Raw genomic sequence first — 16,217 nt, forward strand, 5'->3', positions numbered from 1 at the left:
AATTGATCGCTACGAAGTCTCATGATTGTTAAGTCATGATTAGACAGATCGTACTTGTTGTAATAAAAGTACTCATGAAGTTAGGAGTCCTCAAGACTGTCACAAATCTTTGCAGTTGGTTCAAACATAATCGCCCAGATATCAATAACGTCCATTGAAACTGCTTGGTTCATCTCTTGATCTATGATGTCCCAGAGATTCTGACACCCTTGTTCGTGCACAACACGTACCTGTTAGAAATATACAATATAGGGTTGTGAAATGCCACATTCATAACACATTCATGTTGAAAGGTAACATCAAAGTTACGTCGCAGAAGAGTGTGTCGGGTTCTACACGGACTACATAGCTAAAAACAATGCATAAGTGGGTCCGTTACACGGCACAAGGGTAAACTCAGTGGTAAAGGTGGCCTAGGAAAGAAAAATATACATGCTTCGAGTTGCGATCGAGAGGTTGACTATAGAAAGAACTTAAGGCACAATTTTTGTTGTCAACATTTTAGAAAGAGATCACACTTGGTGGAGTTGTATCACATACTGTGCAGAGGACCCTTAGGCCATGTGCAGTGTAGTGAAAAACCCGGTGCTAAAAAACTTAGCACCCGGTGCTAGCCATTAAAACTTGCCGGTGCTAAAAAAAAGTACTAGAACCGATTCATCTAGTTGCACTAGGTTCCAGCTTCATTAAAAAACATTTGTGCTACAGCCGATGGATCCCAACAGCTATAGTTTTGCCGTAGAAGAGTAGCAGGTGGGGAAAGTAGATGGATGGGGAAATAAAATAAGTCTGGCTGCTGGGTCCAAGAAGGAGGTGCTAAGGGCATATAACGCCGGAGCTTTTTATGGTTCGTTGGCATCCGTGTAAGTAGCGGTGCTAAGAAATTGGCACATTGCTCATGTCCTTACATCCGTTCGTATGCACATGGATGAGTTAAAAATAAAACCTCCCACAAAGAATAAGCTTGGCTCTAGAATAAACTTAAGGCAAGATTTGCATTGTGGCTAACTTTAAAAGATCTCGTTTAAAGTTGTGCGCCAACCATGGGCGGACCCAGGTTAAGAGGTGCTCTGCCCCCCACTAAACTTTTTAATCTTCTTACACTGATCAATGAAATAGTGAGATTGCCCCCACTTAGCTTAATCATTTGCCCCCACTTCTCTACTTTTGAGGTATATCTTCAAGTAATTGCAATTTTTTACCCCTCTAAATTAATTTTCTGGGTCCGTCCATGATGCCAACCGTGCATTCCTTTTGACTTTTGACACAAAGAACTAAATTGATCTCTTTTCAAAATCTTGACACAAAAAAAATTCTATACGTATGTTTCACAAAGATATCGAAAATTGAACTTTCTTTAGTGCAGAGCATTTGATAATCATTATATGTATGTTTGTTTATTTTCTGAAATTTGTATACAGTTGGTTAGATAGAGAAATAAATTGTAAGGTAAAGGTAAATCCTAAAGACAAAAAGTCTGCTAAATGTAATAATAATTCTTCTAAAAAAGATTTCATTGTTGGCCACGATTAGTGTACTTTTTTTATATATCACCTATTGATTTGACATAAATCATTAAAATGGAAAATAAATGTATAATATTTGATATAAGACAATAATTGTGTAATACCCAATAAATAATATAAATTTTTTTAACTTTGTCTTAAATCAAACTTACTGAAATTTGACAAAGATTAGAAAAAAAGTGGACTGACATATAGTCCGTATTCCGTAGAATTATAAATTTATCACTCCTTTCTATCCATATTAATTTTTTTTGAGCGGTTTCCTATTCATATTACTTGTCGCAAGGAGAAGTACATATTTAGAAACGAAGGGGTATTTTTTTTCTTCTTTCGTTTTAGTTCGTAGCTCCGTCGAGCGGTCGCAGAGAGGTCCGGGCTCTGCACCAGCCTCGCCGCTCGCCTGTTCCTCCCCGCGGGCGTCGACTAGCCGCTTCCGCCTTCATGCGCGGCCTTCTCTGCGGCGCTGCCTCCCCTCCAAGGCTCTGCCAGCTGGCAGCCGATTCATGAGGTACGCGGCGAGGAAAGCTGCGGCTGCGCTGCAATCGCCGCCGACACTCTCGTCTACCTCCTCCGCACCGCTCCTCCAGCGGTCCCAATCCCTCTGTGCTAGCGCGCCAGAAAAAGGATTGGCTCGGATTTCCCAAGAAATCGTCTCCCTTCCGATCTCCTGCGTGAGAGGCCATCACTTCCACAATGCACGCAAGCTGCTTGACGAAACCCCAAAGAGGAGCGCGTCCGCGTGGACGGCGTTCATTGCGGGCTGTGCGCGCAGTGGTCGGCACATGGACGGCCTGAGCGCTTTCACGGAGATGCGAGCCAAAGGTGGAGCTGAGCCAAATGCGTTTGTTCTTGCCGCCGTCCTCAGGTGCTGTGCTGGTCTCCGCGACATGGAGTCGGGTAAGTGCATCCACGGATGGATGCTGAGGAATGGAGCGCATCTCGACGTTGTTCTGTGCAATGCTGTTCTTGATATGTACGCCAAGTGTGGCGACTATGAGTGCACTAAGCGGGCATTTAAAGCAATGACCAAGATTGATGCCGTCTCCTGGAACATTGTGATCAGTGCATGTATGCAGAATGGTGACATTCTTGGGTCGATGCAGCTGTTCGACGTATCCCCATTGCGGGACACTTCAAGCTGGAACACTGTCATCAGCGGCTTGATGCGGAATGGGTGTGCTGCCAAGGCGCTGGACTGCCTGTATCGTATGGCACGAGCTAGAGTGGTCTTTAATCACTACACATACTCTACGGCACTTGCCTTGGCTGGCATGCTTTCCTTGCAAGACCTTGGCCGGCAGCTCCACGGCCGCGTGCTGACAGCTGCAGTGGACACTGACGCATTTGTCCGGAGCTCTCTCATGGACATGTACTGCAAGTGCGGTTCAATGGAGACTGCTGTGTTAATCTTTGATAGCTGGTCACAGCTTACTGGGGACATGAACTTTGCATGGAGCGCAATGGTCGCTGGGTATGTCCAGAATGGCAGGGAGGAAGAAGCTTTCGAGTTCTTCCGCTCGATGTTGCGTGAAGGGGTTGCTGCACATCAGTTCACCCTCACCAGTGCAATTGCAGCGTGTGCAAATGCAGGGATGGTTGAGCAAGGCAGGCAAGTGCATGGATGCATCGAGAAGCTAGGGCACAGTTTTGACGCACCATTGGCATCTGCCATCATTGACATGTATGCTAAGTGTGGCAACCTTGGTGATGCTTGCAGGATATTTGACAGAGCTTGTGCCAAGAATGTTGCTCTCTGGACTTCAATGCTGTGCTCCTATGCATCACACGGGAAAGGCAGGATGGCGATAGAGCTCTTCAACCGAATGACTGCAGAAAAGATCACACCAAATGAGATTACCCTGGTCGGTGTTCTATCTGCCTGTAGCCATGGCAGATTGGTCAATGAAGGAGATCACTTCTTCAAGCTAATGCAAGATGAGTATGGAATTGTTCCAAGCATTGAGCATTACAATTGCATGGTTGATCTTTATGGTCGAGCTGGAATGCTCTACAAAGCACATAACTTCATCAAGGAAAACAACATTAAGCATGAAGCTATTGTTTGGAAGACGTTATTGTCAGCTTGTCGACTTCACAAGCACATGGAGTATGCAAAACTTGCTTCTGAAAATTTGATTCAGCTGGAGGAATGTGATGCTGGATCATATGTTATGCTGTCAAACGTATATGCCACTCACAGCAAATGGCTTGACACTTCAAAGCTTAGAAGTTCGATGCGGGAAAGGAGGGTCTGGAAGCAACCCGGAAGATCCTGGATCCATTTGAAGAACATCATGCATACATTTGTCGCAGGGGACACTGCGCACCCAAGATCAGCTGAAATTTATGCTTACTTGGAGAAGTTGATGGAGAGGTTGAAGGATCTGGGGTATACAAGTAGAACTGATCTTGTTGCTCATGATGTAGAGGAGGAACAAAGGGAAACGGCTCTGAAGTTCCACAGTGAGAAGCTTGCCATTGCGTTTGGGATCATCAGCACTCCAAGTGGAACTCCACTTCGGATCTTCAAGAATCTGCGTGTTTGTGTGGACTGTCATGAAGCAATCAAGTACGTAAGCCAAGCCACAGATAGGGAGATTGTTGTGCGAGATCTGTACCGGTTTCATCATTTCAAGGATGCTAAGTGTTCTTGCGAGGATTTCTGGTGAAAATTTTACTTCGACAATATCTGGTGACAAATTGATGTATCAAAAGTAGCTTGGATTCCTGCTCTACCATTGGTCCATGCTGTCTTAAAATTTCGACCATCGAACAGATGTGTGTGAAAGTGTGAGGGAGGCAAGGAGTTTCATGCAATCATTTCCATGATGACAGGGTGGTTGACACATCAAACTAACCCCCTAGATTAGGTAAGTTACTACTGATATGCACAAAGCTAGAAACAATCAGGATTATTGTTTTAACAGTGTGGACGGCCCAGGTGCCTTAGCCCCTACTGCAGGACCACTACTTTCAAAGGTCTGCTACATCAGATGCCTGCAGGGCAAACAAAAAAAAACTTCCAATAGCTCCAGGTTTTCCAATGTATTACCAAAAGCAGAGAAGAAGAATTTAGGAGCTGATTCATCGCTAAACCTTTTATGTTAGTGTCTGGATGCCCTTGGATGATGTGATGTCCAAGCAACTCAAGCTGGCCATGAAGCTGCAATGCAGGTAATACAAGTTATATTTACTTCAAACTTTTTGCTGACTACCCATGATGGATGATGCTACGATCATACAGCTATGCTGGATGCGGTCCTCGCTTTCAGCCACAGATACCAATTCTCTGAAAATGTAAATACAATTAATGGAATTTGATATGTACACTCCTGGATTGCATAGAAGTTTCCAATCAAAGTTCTCAAAGTTAACACTTCCACCAAACAAATATTATGATACACTTGTTGTTATGTCATATTTCGACATACATAACATTCTTAGTATATGTTGCTTTACGTTATGATCGTGCTGTGTAGGATCAATCCGCGTCTCACTTTGTACTTCTATTGAGCGAAATCTTTCCCATCGCAAAGATGACACCCAGAGGTCTGGAGGACAAAGTGTAGACAGGAGGTTCAGTAATTTTATTTTTCTCTCTTCTGTTGTCATTGTCTTAGCTTCTGCTTGCCTGACTACTAAGTAGATAACAACAGTTTATGAGATGGTTAATAATAGAGAAAGTGAAATAACTATGGCTGAACTATGAGAAAGTCGAACCTTTTTCATTTTGGTTACCTATGAGCACATCACTGAAAATGATAAATAAGTTCTCCATTGTGAAACTGCAGAATTTGCTTCCTTTTGCAGGCAATACTTGGAAAAGACGATGCTGCATACTAAAGGATTCAGGTGCATAACCATGAGTTCCAGTGCACTAGATCTTGTAGCACTTAGCAATGAGGCCCTATCCATTAGTATTCCACATAGGAAATCCATTATAGAAAAGAAATACAATTAGATTAGCTCTTCATAGACAAACTTGTTGTTTGCTAGTCAAGGTAAGATCGCCTCGGGATCATGGGACCTTTTTCTACTAGATAGGAGGGCTCTTGTACAAATTAGACTTATAAGTGATAACCTCATAGAATCAATGCATCTATATAAAGAGGCAATTCTGCCAGGAAGCAGGGTTTTCTTTGGTCAAAAGGTACCTCGAACTTGGAACGAATATAAATAAGTCATTTCATATTTGAACTCTTTAGTGGATTTAGGTTGTGCCCATTGGATTGCTCCATTCAAATTACGTTCCCCAGGCCCTATCAAGCTTCATATTATGGCTGTGTGCATCGATTGATGCAGAGGCCGGGGGTATTCCCTCCTTTTCGAAAAAAAAAATCAAGCTTGTTTCCAAGTTTTGGTTATGTCCATTGGATTGCTCCATTTAAATTATGTTCCCCTGGCCCTATCAAACTTGTTAACTTCCAACTTTTGGTTGTGTCCATTGGATTTAGTCTGTTAACTTCAAGTTTTTCTTTCGTATAATTTCAGATAATCAGAAAGGTAACTGATGTTCTGACCCAATTATCCCACCTACCTCTTTCAATTGAGGCACATGCTCAAACCAAGACTTTCTGATTATGGTTGAACAGCTGGAACTTAATCAGGAATCTGATACTTGAACATATAAATTGTCTCAACAGGGATTTAATACTTCAAAGGCTTATCTTGCTATTACTGATATATTGACATCCGAATTCTTTAACCATGCTGCCAACTTAAACACAAGGTGTTCTGATGTCTTCTGTTAATTAACAGGTTAAATACCAGACCTATGCTTTAGAAGAAAATTTTCTATCTCCCTTCATATGAACGTGTGCTGTGCAATAGCGTACAAGTGTAATCATGAGATCATCTGTTTTTTGGCTGTACAAGTGCACTGGCATGTTGGAGCTACATTTGCCCTGCTTTTCTTCCTCAGCCTAATATTCATCAAAATTTCATCAGAATCAGGTGGCACTTGAATGTCCCATTTCACATGGAGATTGTCACACTTGTCTGCTGGAGTATTTGAAAGATTGGAAATGATTGCATCTTCAATGGGGCTCAACCATGTCTCTATGGATGAAGAAGAATCTTTAAAGAGGAGCTGAACCTTGTTTTTCATAAGAGGTAAACAAAGGAATGTGCTAAATTTAGAGCTTGGATAGACTCTTTTAGATAGTCCTCTGTTAGCTGTTACTTAGATCACTTTCTGTAAATAACTCTTTTTATTTATAAAATCTGTAGTAGGTCTTTGACCTACTGTTTTACCTAAAGAAAAAAAATTGGGGCAAAATAAACATCCATAACAATGTACCTCTTGTGATTATATCCAAATCCCGTATCCACGAATCCAAAAATATTAACACAAAGTCTAACCACGGTAATAACCAATGTACCTCCTATACCAAGAATCCAAGAGTTGAGTGAAGGTTTTTTTGTCACTCATGCTCTCTCTCGTCAATTCATCATGACATAGTGCTATTCTTAAGTGATCCCATAATGCATGCGCGCACTCATAAACTAGCGCACGCACAAATAACATATAAATTAATAACTATAATTGCAATCGCCAATGTACTATTTCACTAATGTCATAGAACAAAATCACTATTCAAACCTTTAAGAAAAATCACTACTCAAACACAGACATAGAGATGAAGCAAATCATGGGGATATAATTCATGACACCAATTGTCAAGTTTGCCATAAATTTATGAATCAGTGTATTGTTTACTTCCCGGAGCAAGAATTTCTAGCTACACTCCTAATTGATAATTATAAAGATGAAAGATCGCATAGGAGATCCGAAATAGAGAGGTAATTACAATTCTATTACTCTCTCCATCCAACAAATGATGTCTCAACTTTGACTAAATTTGAATGCATCTATATACTAAGTCATGTCTAGATACATCCAAATTTTGACAAACTTGAGACATCTTTTGTTGGACGGAAGGAGTATGTTTATTATTCAAAAGTACGATCACTTTTTTTGATACATTAGCATATTTTTATGCCTTTACTAGCAGAAATGCCCGTGCGTTGCTACGTACAACAAAACACACCACATGTTTAAAAAGCTACTGACAACAAAATATAGATGCTACAAGACTTTTGTATTGTTGCTACGAAACACTGGGACCATATATTTCACAGCTTTATGAGATTCAGCACCCAAACTAATTGGTGTTTGCCAACTCAGACCGGACACAATACTCGATACCCGTATGCCGAACCTAAAAAACCCGAACCTGAAAAACCGGAAGTCCTAAACCCAAAGAGAATTTTCGGGTGCCAAGTCTAAAAACCCGATTTATTTCAGGCAATCAGGTTTCAGTTCCCGGTACCCGAATACCCCAAATAGCCTGATTTAGTTAAACGTACAGGGCAGCCCGGTTTAGAATTTAGCCCACTCTCATACCTTACTCGTCTCCCTCACAACGCACGACACGAAGCCCCCGATGCACCAATATTTCTTTTTCTGAAGAGTCGTTTATTACTAAATGAGCACATTCATCTAAGTCGGTCAATGCATAATCTACAAAAAGTTTGAATCAACATATAGTTATAATGAAAAGCATAGGTACAAAAGTAAAAATAATAATAAGAATAGTTAGAAAGAAAATTTTACCTTGATTTCTTTATGTTCGTCTAGTTGATTATTATCATCTGCTGAAACAGTTTGATTATCATCATCTTCTTCTTTTTTTCGAGATTGTATCATCATCTTCTGAAACCTTTTCTTCGTTCATAATTTCAGAAACTGTAGATGATGTTGAATTGGTTGCTGATGGAGGTACAGTTTGATTATCATCATCCGTTGAAGCTTTTTCTTCGTTCATAATTTCAAAAACTGTAGATGATGTCGAATTGGTTGTTGATGGAGGTGATGCCAATGGATCACCATTTATCTGAAGATCTGAAATCTGAGATGGAAGGTGATGTCAATGGATCATCCAAAACACTTGATTCACAATTTTTTGCTTTCTTTAAAGGCCGGTTTTAAAAATCTTCAAAAGTGGGTGTTTCAGCGTTGTGATCCATGTTATGCAAGCACAAAAAAAGAATGGAATCAACAGATGGTTATAGAGGAGAGCATAGGTACAAAAGTAAAAAAAAAGAATTTAGCATATATAGTCAGATGCAATTAGCAGATGGTTGTTCATCAACTTAGTAAGGTATAATGATTTCAGCGTGGCATTAGCATATACGGAGTAGTTACCAATTTTATCTTGTGGTATATTGTCGGCTCGGGCGGACGAAGCTGCGATTCTGCGGCTTGGGCGGACCAACGAGACGGTGGCTGGCCAGCAGTATGTACTCGGCGGCGGGTACTCGATCACAAGGTCTAAAAAATATTTATAGATTGATAAATGCGTGGATATTTGTAGATAGAAGGGTGCTTCCGTGGTTGCTCGTGTTCGAGTCGGCTTCCGTGTTTGTATATTTGGCAGTTTGTGATTGTATATGGCAGTTCATATTGTTGTATGGATGCCGACGGGTGGATGATACGTATCGATCTCGTTACTGATTCTCGTTCGTATGTGTACTGGTGTGTGTGGATGAGTTCGGCCTGCTGGGTGGTGAGACGCGTGGGAGACAGGTCGTTGGATCGAGCGAGGCGAGCGAGGGAAAGCTTGACAGGCGACGAAACCGTGTGGTGAAAGGAACGGTCCGTATTTTTTAGATAGGTATAGATATGTTTTACTCCATCCGACCGTATTACTTGTTTCAAATTTGTCCAAATACGGATGTATCTATGTGTAAAAAGCGTTTAGATACATGTAATATTTCGACAAGTAATACCGGTCGGATGGAGTAGTTTATTAGTAGTTCTATACATGTTAGATAATAAGTACGAGTTACATTTTATTGTCACTAGTCTATTTTAACACCGGCGACCATTTTCCGGCTTTGCCCCCTGGTTGGAAATTGGGCTTGACATCGGAGAATCTCAATTCTGAAAAAGTTTGGATGAGTTTCTCAATTCTGAAATAAACGGTGCCTCTTCGTTCCTGAAATGGACTGTTTATGTAACACCCCGCTTAAAGTCCACGGTGGACTAGTTCCACTTCCACCATCTTCTTCCTCGCTCCCCCTCAGCCCTCACCACCGTGGCACCTTTCCACCTCTGCATCCAGCCCGCCGTCTCTGGACGGCAACGCGACCGGCGAGGTGAGCCGAAGAGGTGGACCTGCATCGCGATTCGTGGACGCGCGTCATTGCCTGTCTGCCCGTCTCTGATCGGTACGCCGCTCGCTCTGTTCGATTCGAATTCGACAAGAAAACTCCACCTCCCATGATCTGATGGACGGACCTGATGGTAGTCTGTGGTTGCTTGCTAGGTAGGGGACTTCTCTAGGGCTCGATGGCGGCTACGCCGGCGAGGGCTCGGGCCGACTACGACTATCTCATCAAGCTCCTCCTCATCGGCGACAGCGGTCAGCCCCACCATCCCCTCTCGCTCTCTGGACCTGCGCCAGATCTGTGCCAAAATTTGTTCCGGCTGGGCGGGGTTGTCGCTCTGCGTCTGGCCGTTTGGGTATCTTGGAGGGGCTTCGGGGGTGTAGATCGCCATCCGGGTTTGTCGACTGACGCGGTGCTTTCGCGCTGAAAATCGTGCCGTTTCGTCTGAGTTTCTGTGTAGCAATTACGTGGCGACGGGTGAATTGGATAGTACTACTACGTTTAACCGTTGTATTCGTATCCTCCTCGTCTCGACGGCTCGACCTCGAGACCGAGTCAACACGGAGTTTCCCAGTCTCCCTCCCGTCTGTCCCGGTCCCAGGCCCGCCGGAGGCAGACGCCGTCCACGGGATCCAGCGGCAGTCCCTCGGCTAGTAAGGTAACCACTCTCCCTCTTCCTGCTTCCCTCTCTCTGTCCCTCGGCTCCCTGGTCCAACCGTCCAGGATAGAGCCGACGACGGCGTCACGGCTTGCGGCGCCGGCGGCCCCGACGCTCCTAGCCGCCTCCCCCGCCGACTAAGCTCTCCCACTGGCTCTGACCTCTTTGTCTCTCCACCTCCTGCAAGCAATGGACTCGTCAAAGAAGAAACAAGGGCGGCATCCTCTGCGAAGGTTTCGTCGAACTCGCGGTCGGATTCTCCATCGACGGTAACAAAGCCGCCACCACGAGCCCAAGGCACTAGAGCTGGACACCCTGTACCTGCACGGGCTCAAAGACGTAGCAAGTACATCGACGACCGAGAAGGGCAAGAAGATGCAAATACAATTTAGGAGGGTGTTGACGACGCTGATGCCGATTCGGTAAGTACTTGTGTCTTTTCTTCTGCTGTGTTGTATCAAACTGATTATAATTGGAAGCATTTGTTTGCTGCTGTGTTGTACCTCATTGGTAGTTCTTCATCTCAGTGTCTTCTTTTTTGGTAGCTCTTCAATTTGTTGTACCAAATTGGTATTTGAATTTTTGCCATTTTTGAAATGTTTCGATGCACTGAATTATTTATGTTTAATTTTTACTTTGTTAGGACGAATGGATGGAGGTAGAAGATGATGATGAGGCAGAGAACGATATGAGCGACGAGATGCCTGATCCTTCTTTTGGCCAGGATAACAAAGAAGACGATGATGATGATGTTGTTGAGGTCACTAAAACTCAGATGTAAGGACAAAAGCTACTGCGGGGAAAAGGAAGAAGAAGAATGGGCTTGCTGTTGCAAAGAAGAACCAAAGCCAAGCGTGCAGAATGCTGGAAGTGTTTTAAGCTGGTTAAAGCTGTATTTAAGAGGAAACCAAATGAAATTGTTTAGAAGGCAAAATGCTTAGGCTGCTTTAAATTGTTTTGTTATCAAGGAGGGACAACAAGCTTGAAGAGGCATAGAGATTCTTGTTATCAGCTCCAGAACAAGAAGGCGCGAGCACCTCGTCAAGGGACAATTGGGTTTGATCCAGAAAAACCATGTGCCTCTCTCATTGTTAATCATGAGACGATCATGCTGAATGCAAGATGATAATTGTAAAGATGATGTGCATGGATATCCTTTTATGATGGTAGAACATGCATGGTTTAATATACTCATGAAATATATGAATGCAAAAATCAAAATGTGTACAAAAGATTATGATCCCTTGGTGGTATGACTTGTGAGTTGATGAGTACTTTCAGTCAGATATCTCTAGCAACCCAGTTCCGCTCTGTAGATTTTATATGTGTGTATATATATAGATAGTGCTGTTCACACTGTTAGATTGACTAACACTTCATAGGTAGAGTTTTGAATTTTGTTAATGTAAACTAGTTAAATCATCTCTAGGAATATTGATGTTTGTGTTCTAGTTGGCATGCTAGTTGAAGGGTGCATTTATCTCCCCACTTTCTCGGTTTTGTTGACTTCAAGAAATGGTGTTTTCATGATACTGATGCAGTTCTAAAATATAACTCTGGTGTCTTTTGGACCAGTCTAAGGCCATACAAAAATATATAATTGTAAGCCATAGTTTGAATTCTGAAATGCAAATTTCAGTGACTTAGACGACCTGTGAAAAAGCAAATGCTCAACTGCCCCCCAGGAGCTCCCCATCTCTCTAGTATTTATCACAAAAAATAGTTTGATGTCAGCAAAATGGATTCCGTACATAAAAGGTAGAGCACTCGGTATTGAGTCCAGATATAACGGCAATGGGATTATGTCCAAGCAAGGGAAAGAGAGGGAGCGTTAGGAAAAAAAATGGAGAGACAGTGGAGGACTTTCCTTGCTGCAGGCTTCCAGCTGCCGTCGGCTGGAGTTGCTTGGGCATGATGAGCTGCTCCTGGCCCCTAGAATGAACAAAGAGTCGAGGAAACATAAGAAGATCTCAGGCTTTCTTTTCATATACCAATATACCACTAGGGGCGGGCTGAGCAGACATTTTTCCTTTGGCAAATAATCCCATTGGCGCATTGTATCCAGAGGTTGCTCAATTAGGGCATATAATCAAAGACCAAAGAACTTCAGGGCAAATCCCTGTACCCTTTTTACTTGCAGGAGCTTTAGAACCAGAATTTGTGTGGCCGCATCAGTGTTTTGTCATCATTTAGTGACGGATTTAGTTGATTCATTATATGCAATTCTTTGTGGATGTTGCTGGATTCTATGGTTACTTAACCTAGTGATTTACAATAATTTTGTGGCTTGTCCTTCATTGCCTGAAATACCTAATGTCAAACAACGCGTAGGGCCGAAATGCTATTCTATACATATTTCTGATCTTGCATAACCTAACTAATTTACTGCCAAACAATCCTTGTATAGGTGTTGGGAAAAGTTGTCTCCTTTTACGGTTCTCAGACGGCTCCTTCACCGCTAGCTTTATCACCACCATTGGGTAATCACTATGAAAGTCAGAACATAATTACTTTTGAGTGAATTGCTTGTGTACATAGGAATGCTGCTATTACTGTTCATGAAGTTTTACTTTTCTGATATTGAAAAAGGATTGACTTCAAAATAAGAACGGTTGAACTAGATGGGAAACGGATTAAACTACAAATCTGGGATACCGCTGGCCAAGAACGCTTCCGAACTATTACAACTGGTATATTTGTATATTTTGAGTTGAACTTAGATTGATTTTGAGCTATTATACAGGTGAACTCTTCTGAATTTGATTAGTTTTGAAATGCAGCCTACTACAGGGGAGCAATGGGCATTTTGCTTGTTTATGATGTCACTGATGAGTCATCATTTAATAGTACGGGCTCTTCCGCTTCAGCTAATCCTTTGATACGGTATTTCTGATTCCCCCTACTGATTGTAGTGTTATCATTGATAGATATAAGAAACTGGATCAGGAACATTGAGCAACATGCTTCGGACAATGTGAACAAAATTTTGGTAGGCAACAAAGCTGACATGGATGAAAGCAAAAAGGTATGCGATCTTGTTATTGATTTTTTTCTCCGTCATTTCTGTTCAGCTTCTCTAATGTTCTCATTTGGTACTCCCTCCGATTGATAATAAGTGTCTTGGATTTAGTACAAAGTTGTATGTCTTGGATTTAGTACAAAGATGTACAACTTTGTACTAAATTATGGATCAGAGGGAGTATCGTATAGTTGAAATTTCAAATTTCGTCGGATCTTTCTAGGGGGTGATATCATATGAAAGTACCTATAGTGTTGCAAATTCTGTGAAAATGAGTTTTACAAGTTCCAAAATAATTTGTAGCACTATGGAAGGGCATGTTTTCCATTCCTGCAAATAATTTAGGTTAGAATTCAGTCTCATTTGTGAGATACAAAAAGAAAAAGAAAGAGAGAAGCGTTCACAGTGGAAAATGAAAAAAAACATATCGTTCTTAGAAATTGTGGAATTTGACTCCGTTAGAGCTATGGTTTAGCATCAAGATGGAAGTTTTGTAAAAGCAACAGGAAGAATTGCTCAGATACTCGTGAGAGGCTTACTTGGGTCGTGTTATAAATGCTCTGGCTAAACCTATTGATGGGAGAGGTGAAATTGTAGCTTCGGAATCTCGCTTAATTGAGTCTCCTGCTCCGGGTAGAATTTCCAGGCGTTCTGAACTAGGTCATGGTATGCTGGTTCATTATAGTTATACTGTTGACTAAGTTTTGTTCTTTCTGCTTTGTATTTCACAATTGATATTGAATTTGATTCTAAAATTTGCATGAATATAGTACATGCCCCTACCTACTATTATAATTATTTGAGAATTGTTTGAAGCTTCTACACCCTATTCTCATGGATTTAGGCCATTTTCATTGCATATGCCACGAATTTCTGGTGCTAATGTTTGCATTGCTAGGTCTCAATGAGAGTATATATGAATGTAATTTACCTACAATTGTAACCATTAGTCCTAATCCAGCTATCAAACTATTAATTTTTGGACTTTGCTGTTAACTGTTTTAATAGGTATATTGTCTTAACACAGGCTACCGACTTCGAAGGGGCAAGCACTCGCTGATGAATATGGCATTCCATTTTTTGAAACGGTTAGTTCACATGGAAATTAGAGTTTCTGCCATGATATCCCTGCATCTATTCTAATCCCTACAAACTCTAAAGGGGGGAGAATTGAGGGCTTATTTCTGCCTCTATGTGTCCCGATCCGTGCCATTAGGCATTAGCGTGTCTTGATCTCTGCCGTTGGTTGTCTTTTTTTATGCTTTGCCGGGAGACAGGAGGTCGGCTTTCACTAGTCGTATACGACAATCCATTGCTTGATGTTTGATATGTTATATTCATGTTCCTCTTGATTGTTCTTTCTACAGGGTGCAAAGACAAACCTAAATGTGGAGCAGGTTTTCTTTTCGATAGCAAAAGATATCAAGCAAAGGCTTGTGAAAACTGATTCAAAGCCTGAGGTAAAGCATGTGGAAACTGATTCACAGGTTTTCTTGTTTTTATTGCTCTTAACATCAGATGGTTTTGAATATAAAAACAAATATGACCGATCATGTTGCATAAACGGGCTTCAACACAGTTCACATCTTGCCTACGCCACACTCGTCCAAGCTCCACAGCGTCACGACTATGTGTTCATGTCATGTACCTAGAGGTTTTTTTAAAGATGATTCACTCCATGGGAATATTGATTGTGCTTAAGTTAGTTAATGTGTTATTTTTTGTTAGAGGTTTTTTAGCAAGGTAGAAAAAAGAGGCAAGAGGCATGGGTAGTGAAGTTACATCTAAATATTTTTCCAGAATTTGTGTGACGTTTTTATTAGTTGGAGTGACGACTTGTGTACCCCATGCCATAAGGACATCCCAACTTCAATGGTTTTAGTCCCTTAAATATCAACACAACACTTCTGCCATACATGAGAATGAGTGGTTTTTGTAGAGTACTGAGAATGCGTGTGGTACTGCACGCTTGTGACTTGTAACTTGTAGTAGCTCTTTCTAAGAAAAAGAGAAAGAACAAAAACCTTCTGCAAGGTTCTTTAGCATATTCTATTGGTTTCAGGATCGTACCATCAAGATCGACAAGCCTGAATGCAATGGTGAGGCTACAGCGTCGCGATCAGCCTGCTGTGGATCCTGAGTGGGTTATATTGTGACAAGACAAGATAGTGGCCATACGATGCTTGTAATTTATCCTTTTACCCTTGCCATACTGTACACGTTATACCTAAAGTTAATTGCAATTGTTGGTTTCAGACTCCTGGATTATGTTGCTAGTTGCAATGTTCTCGTGAGTATCACAAGTACTCTTTTGATGATGTTGTGATCCATGTTAGGCGGCCAACGTGGACACGATGTACGGAGTCTTTTAAGCGGAAACAAGTTTGGAACAGCTTCTGACCTGGCTTGTAGGCCGAAACAAGTTACAAAGCTGTTCCAAAGCCGTAGCTTGAGGTTGGACTTAATTTCACAGTCGAGTCGAATTCCTGTACAATTTTTAACATCTATATCCAAATGTTTGTAAAAAGTTACATTTATACGGTAATGAAATTCATGAATGATTAAGTGATACTCTTCCACTTGTTTAATACTCGCTTCGTTCCATAATCTTGTCGAAATATTACATGTATCTAGACACTTTTTAGAAATAGATACATCCATTTTTGGTCAAATTTGGAATAAGAATTATGTAACGGAAGGATTATGTCTTAATAGTTTAATATATTTTTTCAATATCTTTTATATCCAAATAGAAGATTCTTACTGCATATTTCTCTCGACATGCGAGCATGGCACCTCATTAGACCCATCACATTGCATGCCATGCAAACCATGTCACCTC

At 41.6% G+C, this 16,217-nt stretch overlaps 2 protein-coding genes and 1 long non-coding RNA gene across 5 annotated transcripts; all 3 read left to right on the forward strand.

Moving 5' to 3' along the window:
• The first annotated feature begins 1,848 nt into the window (after nt 1-1,848).
• LOC100846027 (pentatricopeptide repeat-containing protein At2g22070) lies at nt 1,849-8,505 on the forward strand. Its single transcript, XM_024457175.1, has 3 exons — nt 1,849-3,135; nt 3,244-6,638; nt 8,272-8,505. The coding sequence occupies exons 1-2, from the start codon at nt 2,030-2,032 to the stop codon at nt 4,193-4,195; spliced, it is 2,058 nt and encodes a 685-aa protein (XP_024312943.1). The 5' UTR covers nt 1,849-2,029; the 3' UTR covers nt 4,196-6,638; nt 8,272-8,505.
• A 1,042-nt stretch (nt 8,506-9,547) lies between these two features.
• Nucleotides 9,548-11,650, forward strand: LOC112269839. Of its 3 annotated transcripts, XR_002962012.1 has the most exons (4): nt 9,551-9,758; nt 9,857-10,356; nt 10,544-10,778; nt 11,000-11,650. It is a non-coding gene; the product is annotated as an uncharacterized LOC112269839 (long non-coding RNA). The 3 variants fall into 3 exon arrangements; XR_002962011.1 differs by having other exon boundaries at nt 9,548-9,758; nt 9,839-10,778; XR_002962010.1 differs by having other exon boundaries at nt 9,550-9,758; nt 9,857-10,778.
• A 1,503-nt stretch (nt 11,651-13,153) lies between these two features.
• On the forward strand, nt 13,154-15,515 carry LOC100846638 (ras-related protein RABE1c). Its single transcript, XM_024458378.1, has 4 exons — nt 13,154-13,202; nt 13,284-13,381; nt 14,743-14,835; nt 15,438-15,515. Exons 1-4 carry the CDS (start codon nt 13,154-13,156, stop codon nt 15,513-15,515), a joined length of 318 nt encoding a protein of 105 aa, XP_024314146.1.
• Nucleotides 15,516-16,217: the final 702 nt, after the last annotated feature.

Source organism: Brachypodium distachyon, chromosome 1, assembly GCF_000005505.3.
Source record: "Brachypodium distachyon strain Bd21 chromosome 1, Brachypodium_distachyon_v3.0, whole genome shotgun sequence".
NCBI classification, from domain to species: domain Eukaryota; kingdom Viridiplantae; phylum Streptophyta; class Magnoliopsida; order Poales; family Poaceae; genus Brachypodium; species Brachypodium distachyon.

Bases quoted from the DNA above. Each gene is read 5' to 3' on its own strand.
- LOC100846027 (XM_024457175.1), top strand. From the start codon at position 2,030: ATGAGGTACGCGGCGAGGAAAGCTGCGGCTGCGCTGCAATCGCCGCCG. The intron at 3,136-3,243 runs GCAAGTGCATGG...TGATGCTTGCAG, and splicing joins GGGATGGTTGAGCAAGGCAG to GATATTTGACAGAGCTTGTG.
- LOC100846638 (XM_024458378.1), top strand. From the start codon at position 13,154: ATGGGCATTTTGCTTGTTTATGATGTCACTGATGAGTCATCATTTAAT. The intron at 13,382-14,742 runs GTATGCGATCTT...TTCTTTCTACAG, and splicing joins ACATGGATGAAAGCAAAAAG to GGTGCAAAGACAAACCTAAA. The intron at 14,836-15,437 runs GTAAAGCATGTG...TATTGGTTTCAG, and splicing joins AAACTGATTCAAAGCCTGAG to GATCGTACCATCAAGATCGA.